The sequence below is a fragment of the Notolabrus celidotus genome, chromosome 23 (assembly GCF_009762535.1).
Source record: "Notolabrus celidotus isolate fNotCel1 chromosome 23, fNotCel1.pri, whole genome shotgun sequence".
NCBI lineage: Eukaryota > Metazoa > Chordata > Actinopteri > Labriformes > Labridae > Notolabrus > Notolabrus celidotus.
The window spans coordinates 7,439,054-7,460,239 of record NC_048294.1 but is presented as its reverse complement, the minus strand read 5'-3'; the positions used below and the strand labels follow the sequence as shown (position 1 = coordinate 7,460,239).

General features: G+C 43.4%; 1 protein-coding gene across 5 annotated transcripts; it reads left to right on the top strand.

The window, feature by feature from the left end:
* The first annotated feature begins 8,531 nt into the window (after positions 1-8,531).
* rbm14b (RNA binding motif protein 14b) lies at positions 8,532-20,745 on the top strand. 5 transcript variants are annotated; one of them, XM_034676527.1, is made up of 4 exons: positions 8,532-8,675; positions 10,433-10,785; positions 11,178-12,228; positions 12,511-20,745. In XM_034676527.1, the coding sequence occupies exons 2-4, from the start codon at positions 10,437-10,439 to the stop codon at positions 12,818-12,820; spliced, it is 1,710 nt and encodes a 569-aa protein (XP_034532418.1). In that variant the 5' UTR covers positions 8,532-8,675; positions 10,433-10,436; the 3' UTR covers positions 12,821-20,745. The 5 variants fall into 5 exon arrangements, with proteins under 5 accessions (XP_034532418.1, XP_034532416.1, XP_034532415.1 ...); XM_034676525.1 differs by having other exon boundaries at positions 8,543-8,675; positions 11,157-12,228; XM_034676524.1 differs by lacking the exon at positions 8,532-8,675 and adding an exon at positions 8,935-9,412.
* Positions 20,746-21,186: the final 441 nt, after the last annotated feature.

The window sequence follows — 21,186 nt, the reverse complement described above, 5'->3', positions numbered from 1 at the left end:
GGAAAAATAGAAGCTAAGAATCACATCGGTGATACTATAATCACAGCAGTAAATACGTAAATCCTAACAGTGGTTTGATAGAAATGTAGCTTTGATTAGAGTTACTTTTGTGTTATAGGAAAATCAACATCTCATAATACAATGATGCTGAGTAATTTACTGTCAAAAACACTGATAGCCTTTTAGCTGTGGGAAATCTTTTGCAACATTAGTTTAGTGATTAAGAATGCATAACAATGAGTTATAGCTAGAGCTGGCCGATATTGAAAATTATGTTATCACGATAACATGTTTCATACCATTCGATATCGATAATTATCAGGATAAATATCAAATCATTATTTCATTTAAATTTAAAGGCAGATGTTTTGTTCCTGAGTGAAAGTTGAAGAAACCAGACTGTTTGTATTTGGATTTCATTCTCTGATAAGCTTCTTGAATCCACCATTTTGGGTGGTGCTAACAGGAAGCAGGTCTGAGATGTGAAGTTTTAGTTTGTAAATTCTTATTTTTCTCAGGTTGAGATTATTTGCGGAATCAGATTTATTTACCCACATCCTGAAAGTGTATTTAATGAAGTGTATTAAGTTAAAAGTTAACACCAAGTTAACACAGTGTCAGACTAACGACTCTGCTTTGAGCTGGTAGGTTTTGAGTTTTCTTCAGTGTTGCTATCGCCCATTTCAGCTGTGTTTACATTCCGCTTGAGACTTCTCTAAGCCCCGCCTACCTCCTATCCTGCAACATGATTGGCAGTTAAATGTCGTCTTCTTCTTCTGTTAATGTTGGGTGGCAACCATAGACTGTATAAAATATGGACGTAGCATCCGTGACGTCACCCATCTGTTCCTGAGAGCTGTTTTGAAGCCAATTGATGGCGGCAGCCATATTGGAAATGGGGAACTCAACCAGTCAAAGTGTGACGTAAAGGGGCGGAGTTTGAGCCTCCTCGCCAACAGCTATGTGTTCCCGTCCAGGAGTCAAGTCAGTCATGCCCGCCTTAGAAAAAAATTCACCCCCATACAGTGTGTGCCGATGGAGAAATTAGCTACGTAGAGCCAATCTGTTTTTTAATCAGGCTGTAAGCATGTTTATTAATGCTGCAAAGATCGTCTTTTTCCCATTCATGTCTATGTGGTTTCTGGTGTGTTTCTGCAGCCAGCCTCAAGAGGATTCTCAATGAACTGCAGTTTATAACACTTCCGCATGGGCTTCATCGTTTGAGACCGAAGGTTGCCGCTTGGTGGCAACTAGCGTTTAAGGCACATTAGCGCCCTCTCCCTTTCCAGTGGATGGGGGTGTAATTACAGGTGTAAATATATTGAATTTTTATCCCACATTTGTTATATTTATATTGAGAAAAATTATATCATGATAATTATCGGTACCGAATTATCGACCAGCCCTAGTTACAGCTAAATAGATATATTTGCTAAAAGTAATAGATAGAAATAGTCAAAAGTAGTGGATCAAAGCAAAGCTTTAACCTCTTCAGGGGAGATTATTTTCAGTTTAGACTCTGATAATGTCAGTATTATTAATTTAAATGTACAGCTACTGATCTAAAACATAAATCCCCCCAAAAGTTAATTGATTAAAGGGATTTATTGTTTTGTTTACAAGATGAAAATGTCCGACAATCACTGAGTTAACTAAAGAAGAGTCAATCTGGACCACTTAAGAATGGAAACACTTCCTCTCTGCATTCGTTTAAAATCCATGAGGTGGTGTGAGCGACTCGTAGAAGAGAGATCTGACCGAGAGTCGAATTCCACTCTGAGTGAAAGGGCAAGAAGCTCTTTAAGAGTTGAACACTCAGCTGTTTTTTTTTTTACATGGAGTCTGAGTGTTGGGTTCCGTCATCATAGCTGCGGTTAACTCTGAAGCCATACGGTGCAGCAGCCTGACCCTTTATAAGGACATCTCATTCTTCTTCTCTTGTTTAATTTATACATGTTGGTTTTAATAATTTGCTTCTGGCATTTGTGATTTTTGCTAATATGTTTTTTCCCTCCACATGAAGACAGAACAATTTGTGCACTTTAGTGACCATGAGTGTGTAGAGAGATTCACATTGATTTTCAGCATCTCAGCGTCTGTCTGGTCTTGGTCATGCCCTGATAACCTTATTGGATTCCCTTCTCTAAATGTTGTATCCATGTCCCCTTTCATTTGTGTCTGCAGGGTGTGAAACCAACTTAAATGCTTAAGGAATGTGTACGTTATTGATGTTTGATTTAGTGTTTTCATGTAATAATCAAACCGTGCCAGAAAGAGAGACAAACATTGACTGTGATTGTTTTTGTCAAATAAAAGTCAAAGTCTTCTTTATTGTCAAAAACTGCAGTATGCACCAGACATACAGAGGATCTGATATTGGGATTCTCTCTCAGACCCTAGAAACGACAACAACAGATAAACATAGGAAATACACACAAGACGAAGAAAATGGATAAAAACGACCTAGCTAGAAAAGATAAGCTAAAGTTCAAATAAGTAAGCTAATAAATATAATAAAATATGGTTTAAAACAGCGCAAAATACATGTATATCTCATATTTGGAATAATAGAAAAGCCAAACACAACTTTGATGCAGGGCTGACACTGAGGCTTGATGTTTGGGGATGTCCCAAAGTGACACATTTCTCAGTTGTTTAAAATAAACTTTGAATTCTGACTATAAGACTGGTCTGAAGGTACGAAAACTCTCAGATAACAGTCAAAATACGGCACAATCTTCTGTGGCATGGCTAAACACGAGATCAGAGTCTGCAGGAAACCTTTCAAATTAGTTGGTATAATGTGGCTTAAGCTTGCAGAGCTAGCACCACCACCCTTTGTAAGTTAACATCCACATGCTTATGCTAGCTATACATCACTACAGTAGAGTGGCTAGAGGGTTTGAATTAGGGTTAGGGTTATGATTAGGGTTAGGGTTAGGGTTAGGGTTATGATTAGGGTTAGGGTTAGGGTTTGAATTAGGGTTAGGATTAGGGTTAGGGTTATGATTAGGGTTAGGGTTAGGGTTTGAATTAGGGTTAGGGTTAGGGTTATGATTAGGGTTAGGGTTAGGGTTAGGGTTATGATTAGGGTTAGAGTTAGGGTTAGGGTTATGATTAGGGTTAGAGTTAGGGTTAGGGTTATGATTAGGGTTAGGGTTTGAATTAGGGTTAGGGTTAGGGTTATGATTAGGGTTAGGGTTGTGATTAGGGTTAGGGTTAGGGTTATGATTAGGGTTAGGGTTTGAATTAGGGTTAGGGTTAGGATTAGGGTTAGGGTTAGGGTTGTGATTAGGGTTAGGGTTAGGGTTATGATTAGGGTTAGGGTTAGGATTAGGGTTAGGGTTAGGGTTATGATTATGATTAGGGTTAGGGTTGTGATTAGGGTTAGGGTTATGATTAGGGTTAGGGTTTGAATTAGGGTTAGGATTAGGGTTAGGGTTAGGGTTAGGGTTGGGATTAGGGTTAGGGTTAGGGTTGTGATTAGGGTTAGGGTTAGGGTTGTGATTAGGGTTAGGGTTAGGGTTATTATTAGGGTTAGGATTAGGGTTACGATTAGGGTTAGGGTTTGAATTAGGGTTAGGGTTATGTTTAGGGTTAGGGTTAGGGTTATGATTAGGGTTAGGGTTGTGATTAGGGTTAGGGTTATGATTAGGGTTAGGGTTAGGGTTATGATTAGGGTTAGGGTTAGGGTTAGGATTAGGGTTAGGGTTAGGGTTGTGATTAGGGTTAGGGTTAGGGTTGTGATTAGGGTTAGGGTTAGGGTTGTGATTAGGGTTAGGGTTATGATTAGGGTTAGGGCTAGGGTTGTGATTAGGGTTAGGGTTAGGGTTATGATTAGGGTTAGGGTTATGATTAGGGTTAGGGTTAGGGTTGTGATTAGGGTTAGGGTTAGGGTTACGGTCAGGGTTAGGGTTATGATTAGGGTTAGAGTTAGGGTTAGGGTTTGAATTAGGGTTAGGGTTAGGGTTATGATTAGGGTTAGGGTTAGGGTTAGGGTTATGATTAGGGTTAGAGTTAGGGTTAGGGTTATGATTAGGGTTAGAGTTAGGGTTAGGGTTATGATTAGGGTTAGGGTTTGAATTAGGGTTAGGGTTAGGGTTATGATTAGGGTTAGGGTTGTGATTAGGGTTAGGGTTAGGGTTATGATTAGGGTTAGGGTTTGAATTAGGGTTAGGGTTAGGATTAGGGTTAGGGTTAGGGTTGTGATTAGGGTTAGGGTTAGGGTTATGATTAGGGTTAGGGTTAGGATTAGGGTTAGGGTTAGGGTTATGATTATGATTAGGGTTAGGGTTGTGATTAGGGTTAGGGTTATGATTAGGGTTAGGGTTTGAATTAGGGTTAGGGTTAGGATTAGGGTTAGGGTTAGGGTTAGGGTTGGGATTAGGGTTAGGGTTAGGGTTGTGATTAGGGTTAGGGTTAGGGTTGTGATTAGGGTTAGGGTTAGGGTTATTATTAGGGTTAGGATTAGGGTTACGATTAGGGTTAGGGTTTGAATTAGGGTTAGGGTTATGTTTAGGGTTAGGGTTAGGGTTATGATTAGGGTTAGGGTTGTGATTAGGGTTAGGGTTATGATTAGGGTTAGGGTTAGGGTTATGATTAGGGTTAGGGTTAGGGTTAGGATTAGGGTTAGGGTTAGGGTTGTGATTAGGGTTAGGGTTAGGGTTGTGATTAGGGTTAGGGTTAGGGTTGTGATTAGGGTTAGGGTTATGATTAGGGTTAGGGCTAGGGTTGTGATTAGGGTTAGGGTTAGGGTTATGATTAGGGTTAGGGTTATGATTAGGGTTAGGGTTAGGGTTGTGATTAGGGTTAGGGTTAGGGTTACGGTCAGGGTTAGGGTTATGATTAGGGTTAGAGTTAGGGTTAGGGTTTGAATTAGGGTTAGGTTTAGGGTTAGGGTTAGGGTTACGATTAGGGTTAGGGTTTGAATTAGGGTTAGGGTTAGGGTTGTGATTAGGGTTAGGGTTAGGGTTTAGGGTTTGAATTAGGGTTAGGATTAGGGTTAGGGTTATGATTAGGGTTAGGGTTAGGGTTGTGATTAGGGTTAGGGTTATGATTAGGGTTAGGGTTAGGGTTATGATTAGGGTTAGGGTTAGGGTTGTGATTAGGGTTAGGGTTAGGGTTAGGGTTTGAATTAGGGTTAGGGTTATGATTAGGGTTAGGGTTAGGGTTACGATTAGGGTTAGGGTTTGAATTAGGGTTAGGGTTAGGGTTAGGGTTGTGATTAGGGTTAGGGTTAGGGTTTAGGGTTTGAATTAGGGTTAGGATTAGGGTTAGGGTTATGATTAGGGTTAGGGTTAGGGTTGTGATTAGGGTTAGGGTTATGATTAGGGTTAGGGTTGTGATTAGGGTTAGGGTTAGGGTTAGGGTTAGGGTTAGGGTTATGATTAGGGTTAGGGTTAGGGTTAGGGTTTGAATTAGGGTTAGGGTTAGGGTTGTGATTAGGGTTAGGGTTAGGGTTTGAATTAGGGTTAGGGTTAGGGTTGTGATTAGGGTTAGGGTTAGGGTTGTGATTAGGGTTAGGGTTAGGGTTGTGATTAGGGTTAGGGTTAGGGTTAGGGTTATGATTTGGGTTAGGGTTGGGGTTGGGTTAGAACCAAAACTAAACTTAAACAGAACCAGAACCAGACTCATGCAAACAGAACCAGAACCAAACTCAAGCAAACAGAACCAGAACCGATCCAGAACCAATCCAGAACAAAACCAAAAACAAACCAGAACCAGAACCGAACTCAAGCACACAGAACCAGAACCCAACCAGATCCGAACTCAAGCACACATAACCAGAACCGAACCAGAACTGAACCAGAACCAGAACCGAACTAGAATCTAACCAGAACTGAACCAGAACCAAACTCAAGCAACCAGAACCAGAACCAAACCAGAACCGAACCAGAACCAGAACCGAACTCAAGCACACAGAACCAGAACCGAACCAGAACCGAACCAGAACCGAACCAGAACCAAACTCAAGCACACAGAACCAGAACCGAACCAGAACCGAACCCGAACCATAACCGAACTAGAATCGAACCAGAACCGAACCAGAACCGAATTCAAGCAACCAGAACCGATCCAGAACCGAACCAGAACCGAACAAGAACCGAACCAGAACCGAACTCAAGCACACATAACCAGAACCGAACCAGAACCGAACCAGAATCTTACCAGAACCGAACTCAAGCAACCAGAACCTAACCAGAACTGGACCAGAACCAAACCAGAACCGAACTCAAGCAACCAGAACCTAACCAGAACTGGACCAGAACCGAACCAGAACCGAACTCAAGCAAACAGAACCAGAACCAAACTCAAGCAAACATTATTAATGTCCGCAGGTCGACATTGAGAAAAATCAGCTCCCTCAGCTTGGATGGGCTGATCCGATTTCTCCTCTCAGCGAGTATTTGTCTTCAAGAAGACTCTCTCGGAAGGAACAGATGAAGCCATGATACACAGCCTCCCCTCCATCACCTGTATCCTATATTCTCACATGTGATTGGCCGCATGGCCGCCATGCTGACCAATCAAAACAAAGTTCTGCTGTGAGCAGAGCTGGGGCTGAACACTGTGAGAGCTAAGCAGCTAAAGGAAAAGACTGGGAGCCCGCTCTCTCTCGATGCGAGCCGGCTCTTCTGATTCACTACAAAGCATCGGCTCTCAGAGACAGATTTTGATCATGACACATCACTTATGTGCTTATGTGCTCCAGCTAAATGCTATTCACCTTACTGATTTGAAATGTGGATTTATTTTGTAATTTGTTAATTGATGCATAAGAGGATCAGAGGATCAGAAATAATGTACTTTGATGTGTTTGATGTCATGTGTTATTAAAGGTACAGTGTGTGGAATTTAGCATAATTTAGTAGAACAGACTTGGTAGATATGGAACACACATATTCATAAGTGTGTTTAATTAGTGCATCCCCAACTTCATATAAAAATGGTTTTGTTTTTGTTAACTTTTCTACAAAGAATGGCTCCCCGTCCATGGAGCCCACCATCTTGCATCGTTGTGTTTCTACAGTAGCATGGAACGGACAAACTAGTAGCACATGTGTTTTTATATTTCGTGAGAGGCCCAGCAAAATGCACTCATGATGATGAAGAAGAGAGGGGTTGTTTCAAAAGAATTCAACTTTTTGATGTTCAAATCTTGACAAATAGAGGATCATATCCATTATGCATCACAGGAGCTTCTTGTCCTTAAAGGCCACCATCACTTCCCCAACAGGAGGAGTGAGCAGGGGACTGTTTCAATCTAGGATCTGAATGTTATCGCTAAATACCATAGACTGTGCAAATAATGAAGGTATTATCCGTGATGTCACCCATCTGTTTCTGAAGCACTATTTTAAAGCTTATCGTCAGTGGGAGCCATATTGGAAATGCTGAAGTCAACCTAACGTCTGTCGAGGTAAAGAGGCGGGCTTTGAGCCTCCTTGTCAACAGCTACCGTGTTCCCGCCTGTCAATCAAGTCAGCAATGGAAAAATCCACCCTACAGTGCAGTGTGTGCCGATTGAGAAATGAGCTATCCAGACTACACTCGTTTTTGTACCAGGCTGTAAACATGTTTATTTCTGCTGTAAAGATCGGCTTTTTTGAATTGGTGTGTATGTGGTTTCTGGTACTTCCGGAGCCAGTCTCAAGTGGACACTTGAGGAACTGCAGTTTTTAGCGCTTGTAATCTCGTGGCTGGAGGTTGTCGCTTGCTAAATACTCCCTTTTCTACAAACTGTACCTTTAATTCACCATCAACATTTTCCTCACTCATTTCCCAACCCTGGTTCAACCATAGACTGTATAAAATATGGATGTAGTATCCGTGACGTCACCCATTTGTTTCTGAAGCGCTGTTTTGAGGCCAATCGGCGGCAGCCATATTGCTGCTGTCGAGCGATTGTGACGTAAAGAGGCGGGCTTTGATCCTCCTAGCCAACAGCTACAGTGTTCCCGCCTGCCAATCAAGTCAGCTGTGCCTCTCATTGGAAGACTCATAATCTTAATATCTTCCAAATTGCCACATTATGAAAAAATCCACCCCCTGTACAGTGTGTGCCTATCGAGAAATGAGCTATCCAGACTTTTTTGAATGGGTGTGTATGTGGTTTCTGTTCTTCTGGAGCCAGTCTCAAGTGGACACTCAAGGAACTGCAGTCTTTTCTACATACTGTATCTTTAAATGACTATCAACATTATTTCCCCTCGCTCTTTCAACATATAAATCCAACTTACTCTCTATTAAAAACCTACATCAGCTTGATTCAGCTCCACATCTCTCCTCTGAGGTTTAACTAAATGTGTAATTTTTCTCCCAGCACATAATCACCTCTAATGGTTCTCTTTCTCTTTGGTTTGCTGTCCCTCTGGAGCAGAACCCTGCAGCGCTGAGGCAGACTCCACTCTTTGTAGTGGCTCTTATAAATCAAAACCGGCCTCACACTGGCCTTGTGTGCGTGTACTCTGTGCTCTTGTGTGTGTTTCTTTTTTTTTTTATTGTGAGGATTCAGCATCCTCTGGCAGCAGCAGCAGCAGCAGCAACAGCAGCAGCCCCTCCTCCCCCCTCCTCTCTCTCACTCTCTCTCTCTCTCTCTCCCCCTCTGCAGCCTCAGTATGCCCGTCATGCAAACGGAAGCAGGCGCTACCATTTTGAAACACAGCACCGCCTAGGTAAGATGGTAGATCCTTTTATTTAATCGCTTTTTCTGCAGAATTCTTGTCATATGAGCCGCATGGGAGGTAATTATATCGGATCCGTGTTGACGCGCGTGTGTTTTCGGGTTGTCTGCTGCTGCAAACAAAGACTATTACACCGTGTTGTTGCACGGGAGTCTCTCGGTGTTACACTGTGTCCATTCCTGTACTGAGAAATGTGATTGTCTGCCTTTGCACTGTATCGATCCCCCCATTGAGATCCAGTTGTTTGTGTTGCGAGTATCATTAACAGCGCGTAAAACCTATGCGTAAAACTGGGGCTTTTATTTTGTTAAATCATGTTTGTTTCCATGTTTTTAGCCTTGTGACTTGTTTTGCTTTTCAACACCACAGCGAAACCAACATCCCCTCTCGCCATTCACAATTTTTTTTCTCCCACCAATCCTACACAATGACTCTAACCCGCCTGGCTCATCCAAACAACTTCTATTGTTGCTTTTGGCGATTTTTCCGCCTTCCAATGACCCGAGCTTGGAAATGTGTTGACTCAGCCTCGTGCTGCGTCATCAGAAAACCAGCTTCCCCCTGGATATGCCTTAAATGAACCCACTGTTCATGCAGCAGCCATATGCAACAAGGGGGTTACAGTCACTCACATGTGTAGGCTACAGCAGAGAAACCTGCATCTCTTTTTAAAACGTGTTTTTTTTTATGAGGTGCAACAGCAGCAGGAGGAGGAAGAGGAAGAAGAGGTGAAGATCAGCAAACAGCAGCTGGCGGGCTGGAGCCTGAACCAAAAAATAGAAATGCCTGGTGTCATGTTCCACTTTGCCCTTTGATTTACAGCCGGCCATAAAGGTTGTTGAAGAAGAGGGAAAGGTGTTGCCTAACCTGTTGAGACACTTAAGTTTTACCTGTACTTTTAAAAGAGCATGTGTAGAGGGAATAAGTGAAGTAAAGCAGCTTTTTTTTTTAACAGAAAAATGTGTATCTTCCCAAACAAAAATGCAATGTGAGTTCAAACACTCCTTCCATGTCAGCATTAAGATGTAGAATTCTCCTCCCCCCCCCCATCTGTCTGCTGTGAATGAGTGTGAGTCATAGCTGCTCCAGTAATCACAGCCTGGGCTTCAGAGAGAACGGCATCTTCCTTCAAACTGCCTCAGCTCCATGTTGAAATCATTTCGCTGTGTCTTTCAGATCTGCTTTTTTTTATCTTAGCTCCAGTAGGGAAATTTAGAGTTTATCTGAAAACCGTGGTCAGCGTACATACACGCAAATGTGAGTCGGCTCATGTGGTTTCTGAGTTGTGATATTTGACTGTAAATCTTTGTGGCAGCATATTCATGCACGAAGAAGTCTTGTTGCTGCCAGTTTTGAAGCTTGCGGGAGGCTGGATCGTTTCTTGAATCTTAACTTTTGAATCTTAAGCCGTGTTATCTCTGGGTGATAAACAAGTTTCAAACGGAAGTGTAGCACGCCTTGTGTAAGTTATCCGAATCCATAGTCAGCCGCACTCCCTCCCTGAAGAAGAAACTAAATTGCAGGGTCAGCGTTATCCCTGTGTACTGCAGTCCAGCCCTGTATTCAGACAATTGCACTCAAGTACTTCCTCCTCCTGGTGTAACTACAGTAGAGCCAAAGGTGTGGCTTTAGACCTGCTGAGTAGTTGTTAAATCTGTGGCAGCTGATAGCGACGGTACTGTGCAAGTTAATACCCCTCACTTATCTCCAACCACACTTAAGTGCATCCCTTCTTTGTCCCTCTGCAGCGCCATGGACAAGAGCAACACAGTGAAGCTCTTCGTGGGCAACCTGGCGTTGGACACCACCCAGGAAGAGCTATCAGCCATCTTCGAACCCTATGGTCAGGTGGTCAGCTGCAGCGTGCTGCGGCAGTTCGCCTTCGTGCACCTGCAGGGCGAGGGTGCAGCCGAGCGTGCCATCCGGGAACTCAACGGACGGGAGTTTCGTGGACGAAATTTGGTAGTTGAGGAGTCGAGGGGACGGCCGTTGCACTCCACTAAGGTGTTTGTGGGTAATTTGAGTGGGATGTGCACCACTGAAGACCTACAGCAGCTGTTCCAGACGTTTGGGAAAGTTCTCGAGTGCGACAAAGTCAAAGGTGAGTGATATCACACGAAATGTTTTTCCTGTTTAAAAATGCTGCCAGTCCTATATCACTTCGGCTGAGTAAGATACACTTAAAATATGAAGCAATGTTTGAGTAAAGTCAGGTAAGACATTGTAGCTGCTAGTCTTATTTCAACTGTTGAGATACCAAGATATTTTGAGTACATGTGATACTCAAACTGTTCAAGTAGACTCTGTAAAAACACCTTTTGACACCTTGCTACAGTTTTTAGCTCCAACATACTTGACGTAAAGTTGGACAAAGCACTTTCTATTGGCACAATTCATATATCTGGTAGAAGTAATAAGTTCATGTGGCGTTGCCACTGTGATCCTAATTGTTGTCCCTGTGCTCAATGACAGCCAGGCATTCCTCTTCCGCAGGTTACGCCTTTGTCCACATGGAAAACAAGGAAGACGCGCTTCAGGCCATCGAGGCATTGCATGGCACCTCGTTTAAGGGCCGTCCTCTCTCTGTAGAGCTGTCTAAGGTCCAGCCCAGCAAGCAAGCACCGACAGGAAAAATCCCCTGTGTTAACTGTGGAAAGCAGGGCCACTATGCTGGAGAGTGCCCTGTAGGGAAGCCGTCTCTTGAGCAGTACCAGAGTCAGGCAGCAGTCCTGGCAGCCGCTGCAGCTGCAGCCGCCGGCCTGCCCCTCCAGGTACAACAAAGCGTGCACAATTCAGTCTACAACACCTCCACCTTTGACCCCACCTACGCAGCCCTCACTGGGATCACCACAGGCACACGCACTGATGGGAACCCGGTGAATCCAGCTGTTTATGGTGCCCTTGCCAGCCAGGTTTATGGTGCCAACGTTGCCAGTCAGCTTTATGGAACTGTGGCCAATCAGGCAGCTCTTACTTCAGGGGCCACCCAAATGTACAGCTCGATGACTCCCAACATCTACGGCCAGATGGCTGCAACGCCTGCACAAGCTGCTGCAGCCGCAGCAGCTGCTGCTTACTCTACTCCGGTTTACGCCCCTACTGTGGGCAACCCCCAGGTGTACCTGGCTGCTGCTCCTGGGCTAGAAATGCCAACCGCAGCGGCTGCAGTCAACCCAGCCTACACTGTATCTCCAGCGATTTATGGTGCTGCCACACCAGCCTACGCTCATATAAGCGCCATGGGAGCAGCTGACCCTACCACAGCCCTCTTTGAGGCAGCCAGGCAGGCACATTACTTTGCCCAGGGCCAGCACGTTGTTGCCGAGCAGCAGTCAGTGGTTGCAGCAGCAGCGGCGGCAGCGGCTGCGGCAAAGTCTGGTGAGAGGGATCGTAGTCCCCTGCGGAGGTCAGTTCCTCTGCTACCAGACCCAGTGATGAAGCCTTTCATGTACCAGAGAGCCAAGCCGCGGCGACCCCTGCTCCCCACGCCAGCTGGTCGGGCAGCAGAAGAGGCAGCGGAGGCTGCAGAGGACCCCATGGCCAGGTAGGATGGGATATGAATCTCTAGACCACCAGCTCCTCAGCTTCTCACTCCTTCCCTGAAACAGTTGAGCTTTTCTATGCGTCAGTTTTGCTTTCATGAGCACATTTCTCAAGATTGCTTAACGCTTCTATTTTCCATACTACCAGTTTGCTCATACTTCTGTGACCCTGGATGTTTTGCATCTAACCCCAATTAATTCCTTTGCTGTCCTTCCTCCTATTTTAACCTTCCTCTCCCTACCTTGACCCCTATCTCTGTATCCCCCTCTTTCCACTCTCTCAGGTACTACGCTGAGTACTACCAACAGCTGCAGCAGTATCCACAGTTCCAGTATGCCTACCCACCACCCAGCGCAATGACGGCCATCGCAAGCATGCAAGGGGTGTCAGCAGTCCCTGCCGTACCTACGATGTCTGCTCAGCCTGTCACCATGGACTCCCTCAGGCCAGTGGTCCCCACCGCTGCGGCAGTGGCAGCCGCCATGGCTGCGCCCAGGGTGTATGAGCCGCCGTTGCCGCCGCCCACGCGCAAGGAGGCCATCCTCCGCCGCCCCGAACTCTCCCTTCACACGCCTGAGCCCCCCTTCCGATAGTCGCACACAACTCTCTGCCCCCCCCCCACCTCTCCCTCTTTGCCCTGATCCCCAACCCCACTTCTCCTCTTCCACCCCAAACTTGATCACCTTACAACAGCTGTATGTGTGTGTGAACGAGTGTGTGGGGTAGGGTCTGAAACTGGGGGCTTCTCAGTTTATTAACCTGCTTTGTGAGGGACTTGATCAGCTGACCTTGGTCCTGTTTTCATACACACAGTGCAGCCATGAAAGGGAGTTCCTCATCTGTTGAACGGGCATTCTTTGTGCATCTCAGTTTTACTTTTTTATTGTGCCAGTCTCACACTTGTGCCAGTATTAGACTGACCCAGTCAGTCGTTTCATATGCCTTTATTTCTGCAACCCAGTTATGATTTTCTACGGCCAAATCGACAATAGAAGATGCTGGTTTCTGAACCTGTTAGCCATTCTCCTTAGGCCTAGATGATCAGTTAGGGCAGCTAATTTAAAACCTTTTTTGCCTTATTTTGAAGAGTTTCAAATGTAATGTAATCAGATGTGAAATGAGATAACACATATTGTGTACTGGCTGCATTGCTTTGTGTCAAACAGAACCAAGGTTTCTTGTTCTTTGAGGGGGTGTTTGTCTTGAACGTGACGTGGATGTAGTGTGTGTGTGAGCGAGTGCAAAAGAGAGTGCGGGCTTCTGACCTTGCAGCGCACAAACGCAGCAGCTAAGACTGCGCCTTGCTGAGTAAAAAAAAACTTAAAGCACACATTATACGTACTGTATTGTATGTTCGGATCTCTCCTTGACCCCATTCCCCCCCTGTACTCTTAACGACAACACTTGAAGACACTGCCTCATCTCTCTTTCTAACTACAGCTGCCTACCTCTGACAGTTAATTTCAGTGAACTCTTGTTTCACACTTTTTAGACCAGTCATGAGTTTATTTCATGCACCTTGTGAAGGAACAGGGTCAGCAGTTTAAGGGAGGGCGGAGCCAGATTTTGGCGTGAATGACTTTTGTAGATATTCCATATGAAGTCCTCCTACATATTCAGAGGCCTTGTTTTAGAAGATATTTTATGTGTTCCGTTTGTTTTCGTGTTATCTTAATGTTATACAAGTCAAACTGGGGTGTAATGAATTGTAATGAAACAAAACCCATGTGTGACTACTGAACGAGCTGTTTACAGATGATCTTTACACTGCATCCTACGTGGAATCATGATATGTGATAGGCTTAAACTATGTGCCTTTAAGCTTTGAGTGAAGTGCATTACGAGGAGGGGGTCTCCCATTTTTAAGTGCTTTTGACTTTTTTAATCATTTCAAGGGGGGAGGTGGGAGGGGAGGGAAAGGGGTTACGGTGGCCGAATGGAGCTTAGCATCCACAGGGCTAGAAGCAGTAAAGCTTTCTCGTGGACTTGCACACACGTTAGATATTTTTCATATCATAGTGTTTTTGAAAAGCCACAAACTGAGCCTCACGGGTTCGTAATTAGCCGCTGGTTATAAGCAGAAACGACAGTGATAGCACCAATGAAGTGAGAGATGGGGTAGTGTCTTCTAGTTGCCCAACTTTTCCTACTTTTTCCAAATACCGGACTAGCTTCAGACTGTAATTGCAAAACTATGCAAGTGACGTTTTAGTAGGTGGGTTACCTCGCAAGTACAGATGTGATTCTGACTTTCTTGAACTTGCCTTGAGCGATTAAGGGTCTGTGTCCATGAGCCCAGTTTTGTTGCGCTGGTAGCACCCATGACCTCAATTTTACAGCCGACTCACCAGCCGTCCTTGTTGCTAGATGCACTTCCAGTTAGTAGTGGCAGTGAAGTGTTTGAAAATGCTCTATAAGCTTCATATTTGCTTTCATTCAATGGCATTTTACAAAGAAATGTTAGATAGAAGACAGAAACTGGAAGCAGCTCAACACCTGGAAATTGTTGTTGACAAACTGACATGAGGAGTCACACCCTTTCTAAGTTTGGATGGGTAGGAGATGGAGAAGTGACACTGATGAGTGTGGCTTTGATTCAAAAGTTGAACTATTTTCAACTGAAAGTGCAGCGACAAAAAAAACGCTGGTGCAGTTTCCTGAGCACTGAACACACTGCTTCAATTTTGGATAGAAAATCGGTGCTGCCAGGGCAAAGAATGCAGTTAGTGGACACAGGCCCTAATTCCACACATTTGGTTCTCCAATCATTTAAAACAGTCACTTGGAATTTTTTGGCAACTACCTTTTGAGAGCAGTCTGATGCACACACAGTCATACCCTCTGAAATCACCTTACTGCCTCGCTGTTTCACCCTCCCCGCTCCCCTGTGTGGTTTTTAGTGGTTAAGTGATTTTTGCATCTCACAGTGTAATCTTTCTGTGTTGTATATACAGACACATACCAGTTGCATCCTTAGTAGACTTCTGTGGTTTGCGAAATGTCTTGTTTGCCATGTTTAAGACCGTATTTTTTAGATGAATATTTTAATTTTGCCTTTTTTTTTTTTTTTTTTTTTTTTTTAGTAAAAGACAAAAAAAGAAAGTAAAAATCGGCATGCTTTTTATTGAGAATATGTATTCTATAATCATTATTATAATAAAGAATGTTTGGCTGACTACTGTGGCAAAAAAACAGCAAAGGGTTTGGACATTTCCCCTTCTTGTTTATGTTTCTCTGTTTCTCTTGTGTAAAATGACCACCAGACCCATTTGACTGGGGACCCAGGGGGAGACAGGTGTAGATGCTGGCCCAGCTTTGCTCTCTTTGGTCAGGGTAAGTGCGGGTTGGTGCTCCTATCTCTCTCCAGCCTCTCAAACTGGGGTGCAAACCAAAACTAATGGGAGAGGTTTGCACTTGACAAAATCAGTATTCAATTTGGGCTCAAAACATTGGGTATTGTCCTAAACATTTCATACAGAAAGTGTGATACACACACTGTGAAACATTGAGAGCTGGGGAGAGGCACACAGATAGAATGGCCTGGGTGCATTTTGATCTGTGGAGCAGTCCTGTTCCTGGGGTTGATGGGTGTGCGTCTGGTCTGGTCTGGTCTCTCCCTGCTGCACCAAAATCTCCCCCCTCCGTTTGTCTCTGTGTTCACTCTACTCTCAAAACCTGCATGTCTGATAATCTGTAACTTTGCCGCTCAAGAAAAAAAAAAAAACTATCCCCGGCGACAGTCCAGCTCTGAACTAACTATCTCAACTGAATTAGGTCACCATGCCACCTGGAACGGCCAGTGTGCAGCCGTGCGTGAGCTAACGGCGTGAGCCATGGGGAGGACTTTTAGCACGACGCCACCACAGCGGGAACTTGTTCTCTGTCTCTTCACCACCAAGGTAAATGAACAAACGAAACCAAAACCAAAAGCACTGACCTCTCCTCTCCCCCACCCTGCCGCACCTCCCTTTGACTGTGCCTTGACAATACACTTCCCACCCCCTCCTCTCCTCCGCCATCGCCACCTCCCCTTTTTCTTTCCGATCCGTAACTCTTCTGCTGCAATGGCAGTGCCATCGGTGGGGGTGGCGGGGCGGGGTGGGGAGGCTGGAGTGCTGTTAGGACCCTTTCCACAAGACTGAGTCCTGTCTCACATCAGCATTCAAGGCGACTGACTGTGTCCTTTCTGTCCCGGCTAGTGTCTGAGCAAGTGAATAAAGAATAGTGTGTGTTTGTGTGTGTTAGTCAGAGAGCATGGATGTCTGAGTTATTCTTGGGTGGTGATTTATTGATTGGTGAGGCTTGGCACATGCGGCCCAACCCTTCCCCCTCCCCTTGCCCGCTAGTCAACTCCTCTTCACCGCCGTACTCGCCGCCCTTACAACTCCCCCTCCCTCCCCTTCCTTTCTCCCTTCCTTCTCAACTCCCACCCTACTGTGCCCATGCGCCTCTACTTTCCGCCGTTCACCCACACACAGCGCTTTCTTCCGCCGCAACCGCCGTTGCCACTTTGGATCTGGGTTTGTGGCTCTGGCTCGGACTCAGCTACCCAGAACCTACCCACCTGACCCCAACCTCCCCACCCTCCTTTGTTACCAGAGAGGCGCCAATGGACAGTGCAACCAGAATTAGTAACTTGACAGAGAGACTTCCAAGTTGGACGAATTGCTTTGCGAAAGGTCTTGAATGCTGGGTTTGTTCTGCATGGCTGCGGAAGAGATTTTAACTCCTGTTCCCAAAATCCTACATCTTGGGTTGTCAATCAGCCTCAAACACTTTCCTTACCTTTGGGTCCCTCAGCCCATTGCCAATCAGAAACATCCTATAAGATAGGCCTAGGTATGAGGCCAGTCTAACCTGTAGATTCTCACCAATCTCAGGGTTCCTATAGGACTTTTCTGGTACGGCAGCTCTAGTTTTCTAAAACTGGGATCAGCTGGACTTGGCTGCATATGTGCTCTGAATGAAATGTGTGTGTTTTTTACCTGTTAAGATCGTCCTTGTGCTGAGATAGACAGCTTAACCCTTGCACCACACCACGATCCCACACTCGGGGGGGATGGGGGGGGGGGCTTCAAGTGTGCCAAACGAGTTGTCCCACATTTGCTGTAACAGCTGCAAGATGGAGTCGAGACAAAGAGGGGAGTGCCTTCTGGCAGCCTAACAAACAAAGGAAAGGGAAGAAGGAGGATTGAATAGTTAAACTGAGTATAAGGTGAGTTGTTAGTGGAAGTGTCTGTTGTCCAAAGCTGGGCCCCTAATCTTGCCTTTCTGATCTTGGAGGATCCTAAAAATGTTCTTTGCCCTTGTGGTTTGCTGTGAAAATAGTATCCTAATATGGATCTGTAGAAGGAATATTCCAAAGACAAAGGATAGTGTCATTGTCATAAGAAGCAACACACAGTCAGGAAAACCCTCGCCAACACAAGCCAATTTCACCCGAACAGTGAAGCTCTAAACTGACCATGTCAAACACTGACTCCCTTCCTGTCCTCCATCATCAGGGCGCATTGTGCTCCAATATTATGTCCCCCAGTCCACCCCATCCCACCCTACTCACTAAAGGCTTCTCCAGTTGCTTGCAAACCTGGGCTTCTTGTGCTTGGGTGAATGCAGCCACGCATCTCTAAACCTCCCTTGCTCTGAATTCACAGTCCTAGTATTCTGACTGCCAAAACTCGCCGCAGCCTCTACCTTACTTCCACTTCCACTTCCTCACCCCTCTCCAACCCCCCTTGCCTTCTGTGGTTTGGACGACTGATAACTGTAATCCAGATGCTCTTTCCGCACGCATCTTTTAGCATTCTGTTGTTCTGATGGGATCCAACAGGGTCCATCTGTTCCCCTGCTGCAGGTATCAGTTCAGATTTGTTTGAGCACAACTTATAAACCATATTGCCTTTTTTTAAGTTTGCAAGCAGAGATTCAGTATTAAATGTAACCGCAAAGGTGACTTTTTTTTAAGCTCTTCTAGTACAAATGTGAAATTACATAGACTTGATCACACTCTACTTTTTTGGTCAACCTTTTTTTTTGACAGAGACATTTGCAGTAGAGTCATACCTCAGCCGTTACCTCATCTACAGTGCACAACATGAACACTCAAAGTATATACATCACCACATTCATACGGCGGCCATTTCCCTCCAACATGCTCAAGGTGAGGAGCTAAAATGCTGTTACAAGACTTGTGAATGTGTTTGAGGTTGCAAGTTGTTGTTGGAATCATTGGAATCTGACAAATCATTACCATTTCACTATGTTTCAACTGGTGGGCACTTTGAAAACAATGGATTCTGGAAACTGGTGGGACATTGGGCCTTAGTTCAGGGTAAACAAGAGATTTGATAACCGTCACACAAAGAAAGCTGGTATGCTCAGCTCAATAATTCTGTATGGGCAATAAGAGCCAACCCAAAGATAACACAGTCAGCATAAAGACATACTTTTTGTTTTCTTAATGTTTCAATTATCATACTAAGAGAGCACAACATGTTTGATAACCAGTTAGCTAAAGTCAGACTACTGCAAAAGCTAGCATTCAACCAGTTTTTAGCTAACATCACGGCTTAGAAAGTGTTAAACAAATGTGCTAACATCAGTTGTCCTGGCTTATATTGAATTACCTTTTTGTTTTACCTTAAATTAGACACTTCCTAGCTAACATAACTCCTTAAGAGGGTTATATGACTACAGGAAAGGCATACATTTTGAGCCGACCTCATGTTAGCTAGGATTATGCTAAATGTGAACATCAGTTGTCCTGACTTAGCTGTTAGTAGGCCAAGCCAATCTCATACATCATTAAACATGCTTTACCTAGATAAATGGCTGATATTTTCACTATTCATTGACAAAGAAGTTGCTAAAACAAAAAATGTAACAAACATAGAAGTTTCTAGCTCATTTTTGGGAGTGCGAAAGCAACCCTAAATTGAATCCTAGCACCCCTATAAATTAAGAGATTTCTTTTTTTTACTGTATGTCCTTTTTAACAAGCTAGAAAAGTTTCAAAACCACACAGTACTTGGTTGAAACGTAATATTGAACAACAAAAATACAGCAGCTCCTCCGAATAGTGGCACGCAAAACTTATCAAATTATATAATACAGACAAGAAGGAAAAAGGCAGAGGAAAACATTGAAAAAGTCAATTTCTGTTAAAGTGTTTTATATGTTGTACATTGCATTTCAAATGAAAGTCCAAAAAATAACTCCAATGTCAAATTTTTGTATTTTTGGTACTCACTATAGGGGGCTTGTTTTCTCCAGAAATATACATACTGTTTATGTATATGTTGAGGAGCTGCTGTATCAAATTAGTTGTCTTCCCCAGAAATTAGGGTTACCATATGTTTCTTTTATGATTCCAATCCCCTTGCTGTGGCTCAGCATTTAAATAACCTTTATCAGATTTGATGGTTTAGTCACAGACTTTCCCAAAAAGTGTTATACTTTTCTTTCACAAATGTGGGAATGAAATTGCATTAAAATGTACAAAACAGTGAAATTTATCTTGCATGGCCAGGCAGCTCTCCTAAACATCCAATCCCAGAATCGTCCCTGGTAATAAACAAGCTAGTAGCAAATAATTGTGCACATTTTCAATCATGTTGTTATCAAACATTACTGTTATAGTCTCTTACAATTGCCCAATTAAACTTAAGATTTTCACTACCATTGTCTTCAAGGTTGATGATCAATTGAGACGAGATGGAGTGATAACAATTTGTCAGAGTTTCCAATTTCAACAATTTGCAAACCTGGAACCAAGCAGTTTGAAATTAAAAGAGCAAATGTCCACACTTTGTGCGATGCCAGAGGAAAATGGCCGTTGATTGAATATGATGAATGAAAATGTAACCTCTTTTTTTTTTTAAAGGCTTTGTTAAATTTTCATTTTTTTTTCAGGATAAAAAAAATGGGAATCTTTCATGCGGTAGGTTGTTGTGCCAGAGTTTGAGTTACATTAGATCTTCATATTATTTTGTGTAACCCCTCTGAATGTGTAGTAGCAGTGTAAGCGCACATAGTTCCACGATGTTTACAGTAATCAACCCATCCAACTCCTTCAACTCAGTAGCAGCACAGTAATGTACCTACAGGTAACCACAAATAGTCGCACAGTAGCTAAGCTTCTTCAAGTAGGTTAATGGACCAAGCGTAGTGTAGTTACATAGAAATGCCTGATTAATTATAATACAAATCATTCTAGTTTCCAAAGATACATCCTCATGGGTGACAGAATAATGTGTCACCATGACAAGAAAGCAATCTGCTCATTTCAAGGAATTTTGTCCCAGCACAAAGTCAAATGGGACAAGTGTTTGGGGGTCTTAGTTGATGAATGTTAGATGAAATTGTTGCATTAACATGTTTACTGTGAATGACAAATCCTTATATAAACATATATTATACTGTACAGTTGTGTATGCATATATATATGCCTTTTTAATATGTATTTCTTATATGCAAGGCATTTTTCAGTCTGCATGCAAATCATAAATAAATTCATTTTTCACATAAAAGGGCTTCAATCTCCTTTGTTCTATTTTTTATTTATGTTTATTTATATTTAGAAATATTAAGTCTTTTCATAGACTGATTGAAATCATGCAGTATGGAGTTTAAAAACTAGTTGTAGCTATATGGGGCGCCGTTTGTAAAGTTGTGCCCACTGAAAATAACAGCTACAATTCTCCACATTTAGCTCTAAAATGTCATAAAAATGAGTACAAAAAGTCACTTTTTTATTCCATTTAGAGGAATATTTGTGATCTTCACGTTTCATTTTGATGTGAAAAATATATTAAGTTAAAATCATTGTTAAATCCAATTGCTAAATCTAAATGTTAAATCTAAATCTAAATGTTAAATCTAAATCTAAATGTTAAATCTAAATGTTAAATCTAAATGTTAAATGTTAAATCTAAATGTTAAATGTTGCTCGGCGATTCTA

Excerpts from the sequence above, each read along its gene's own strand:
- rbm14b (XM_034676523.1), top strand. The coding sequence starts at position 9,372 with ATGAGGTGCAACAGCAGCAGGAGGAGGAAGAGGAAGAAGAG. Across the intron at positions 9,413-10,432 it reads AGGAGGAAGAGGAAGAAGAG|CGCCATGGACAAGAGCAACA; the intron begins GTGAAGATCAGC and ends GTCCCTCTGCAG. Across the intron at positions 12,229-12,510 it reads GCAGAGGACCCCATGGCCAG|GTACTACGCTGAGTACTACC; the intron begins GTAGGATGGGAT and ends CCACTCTCTCAG.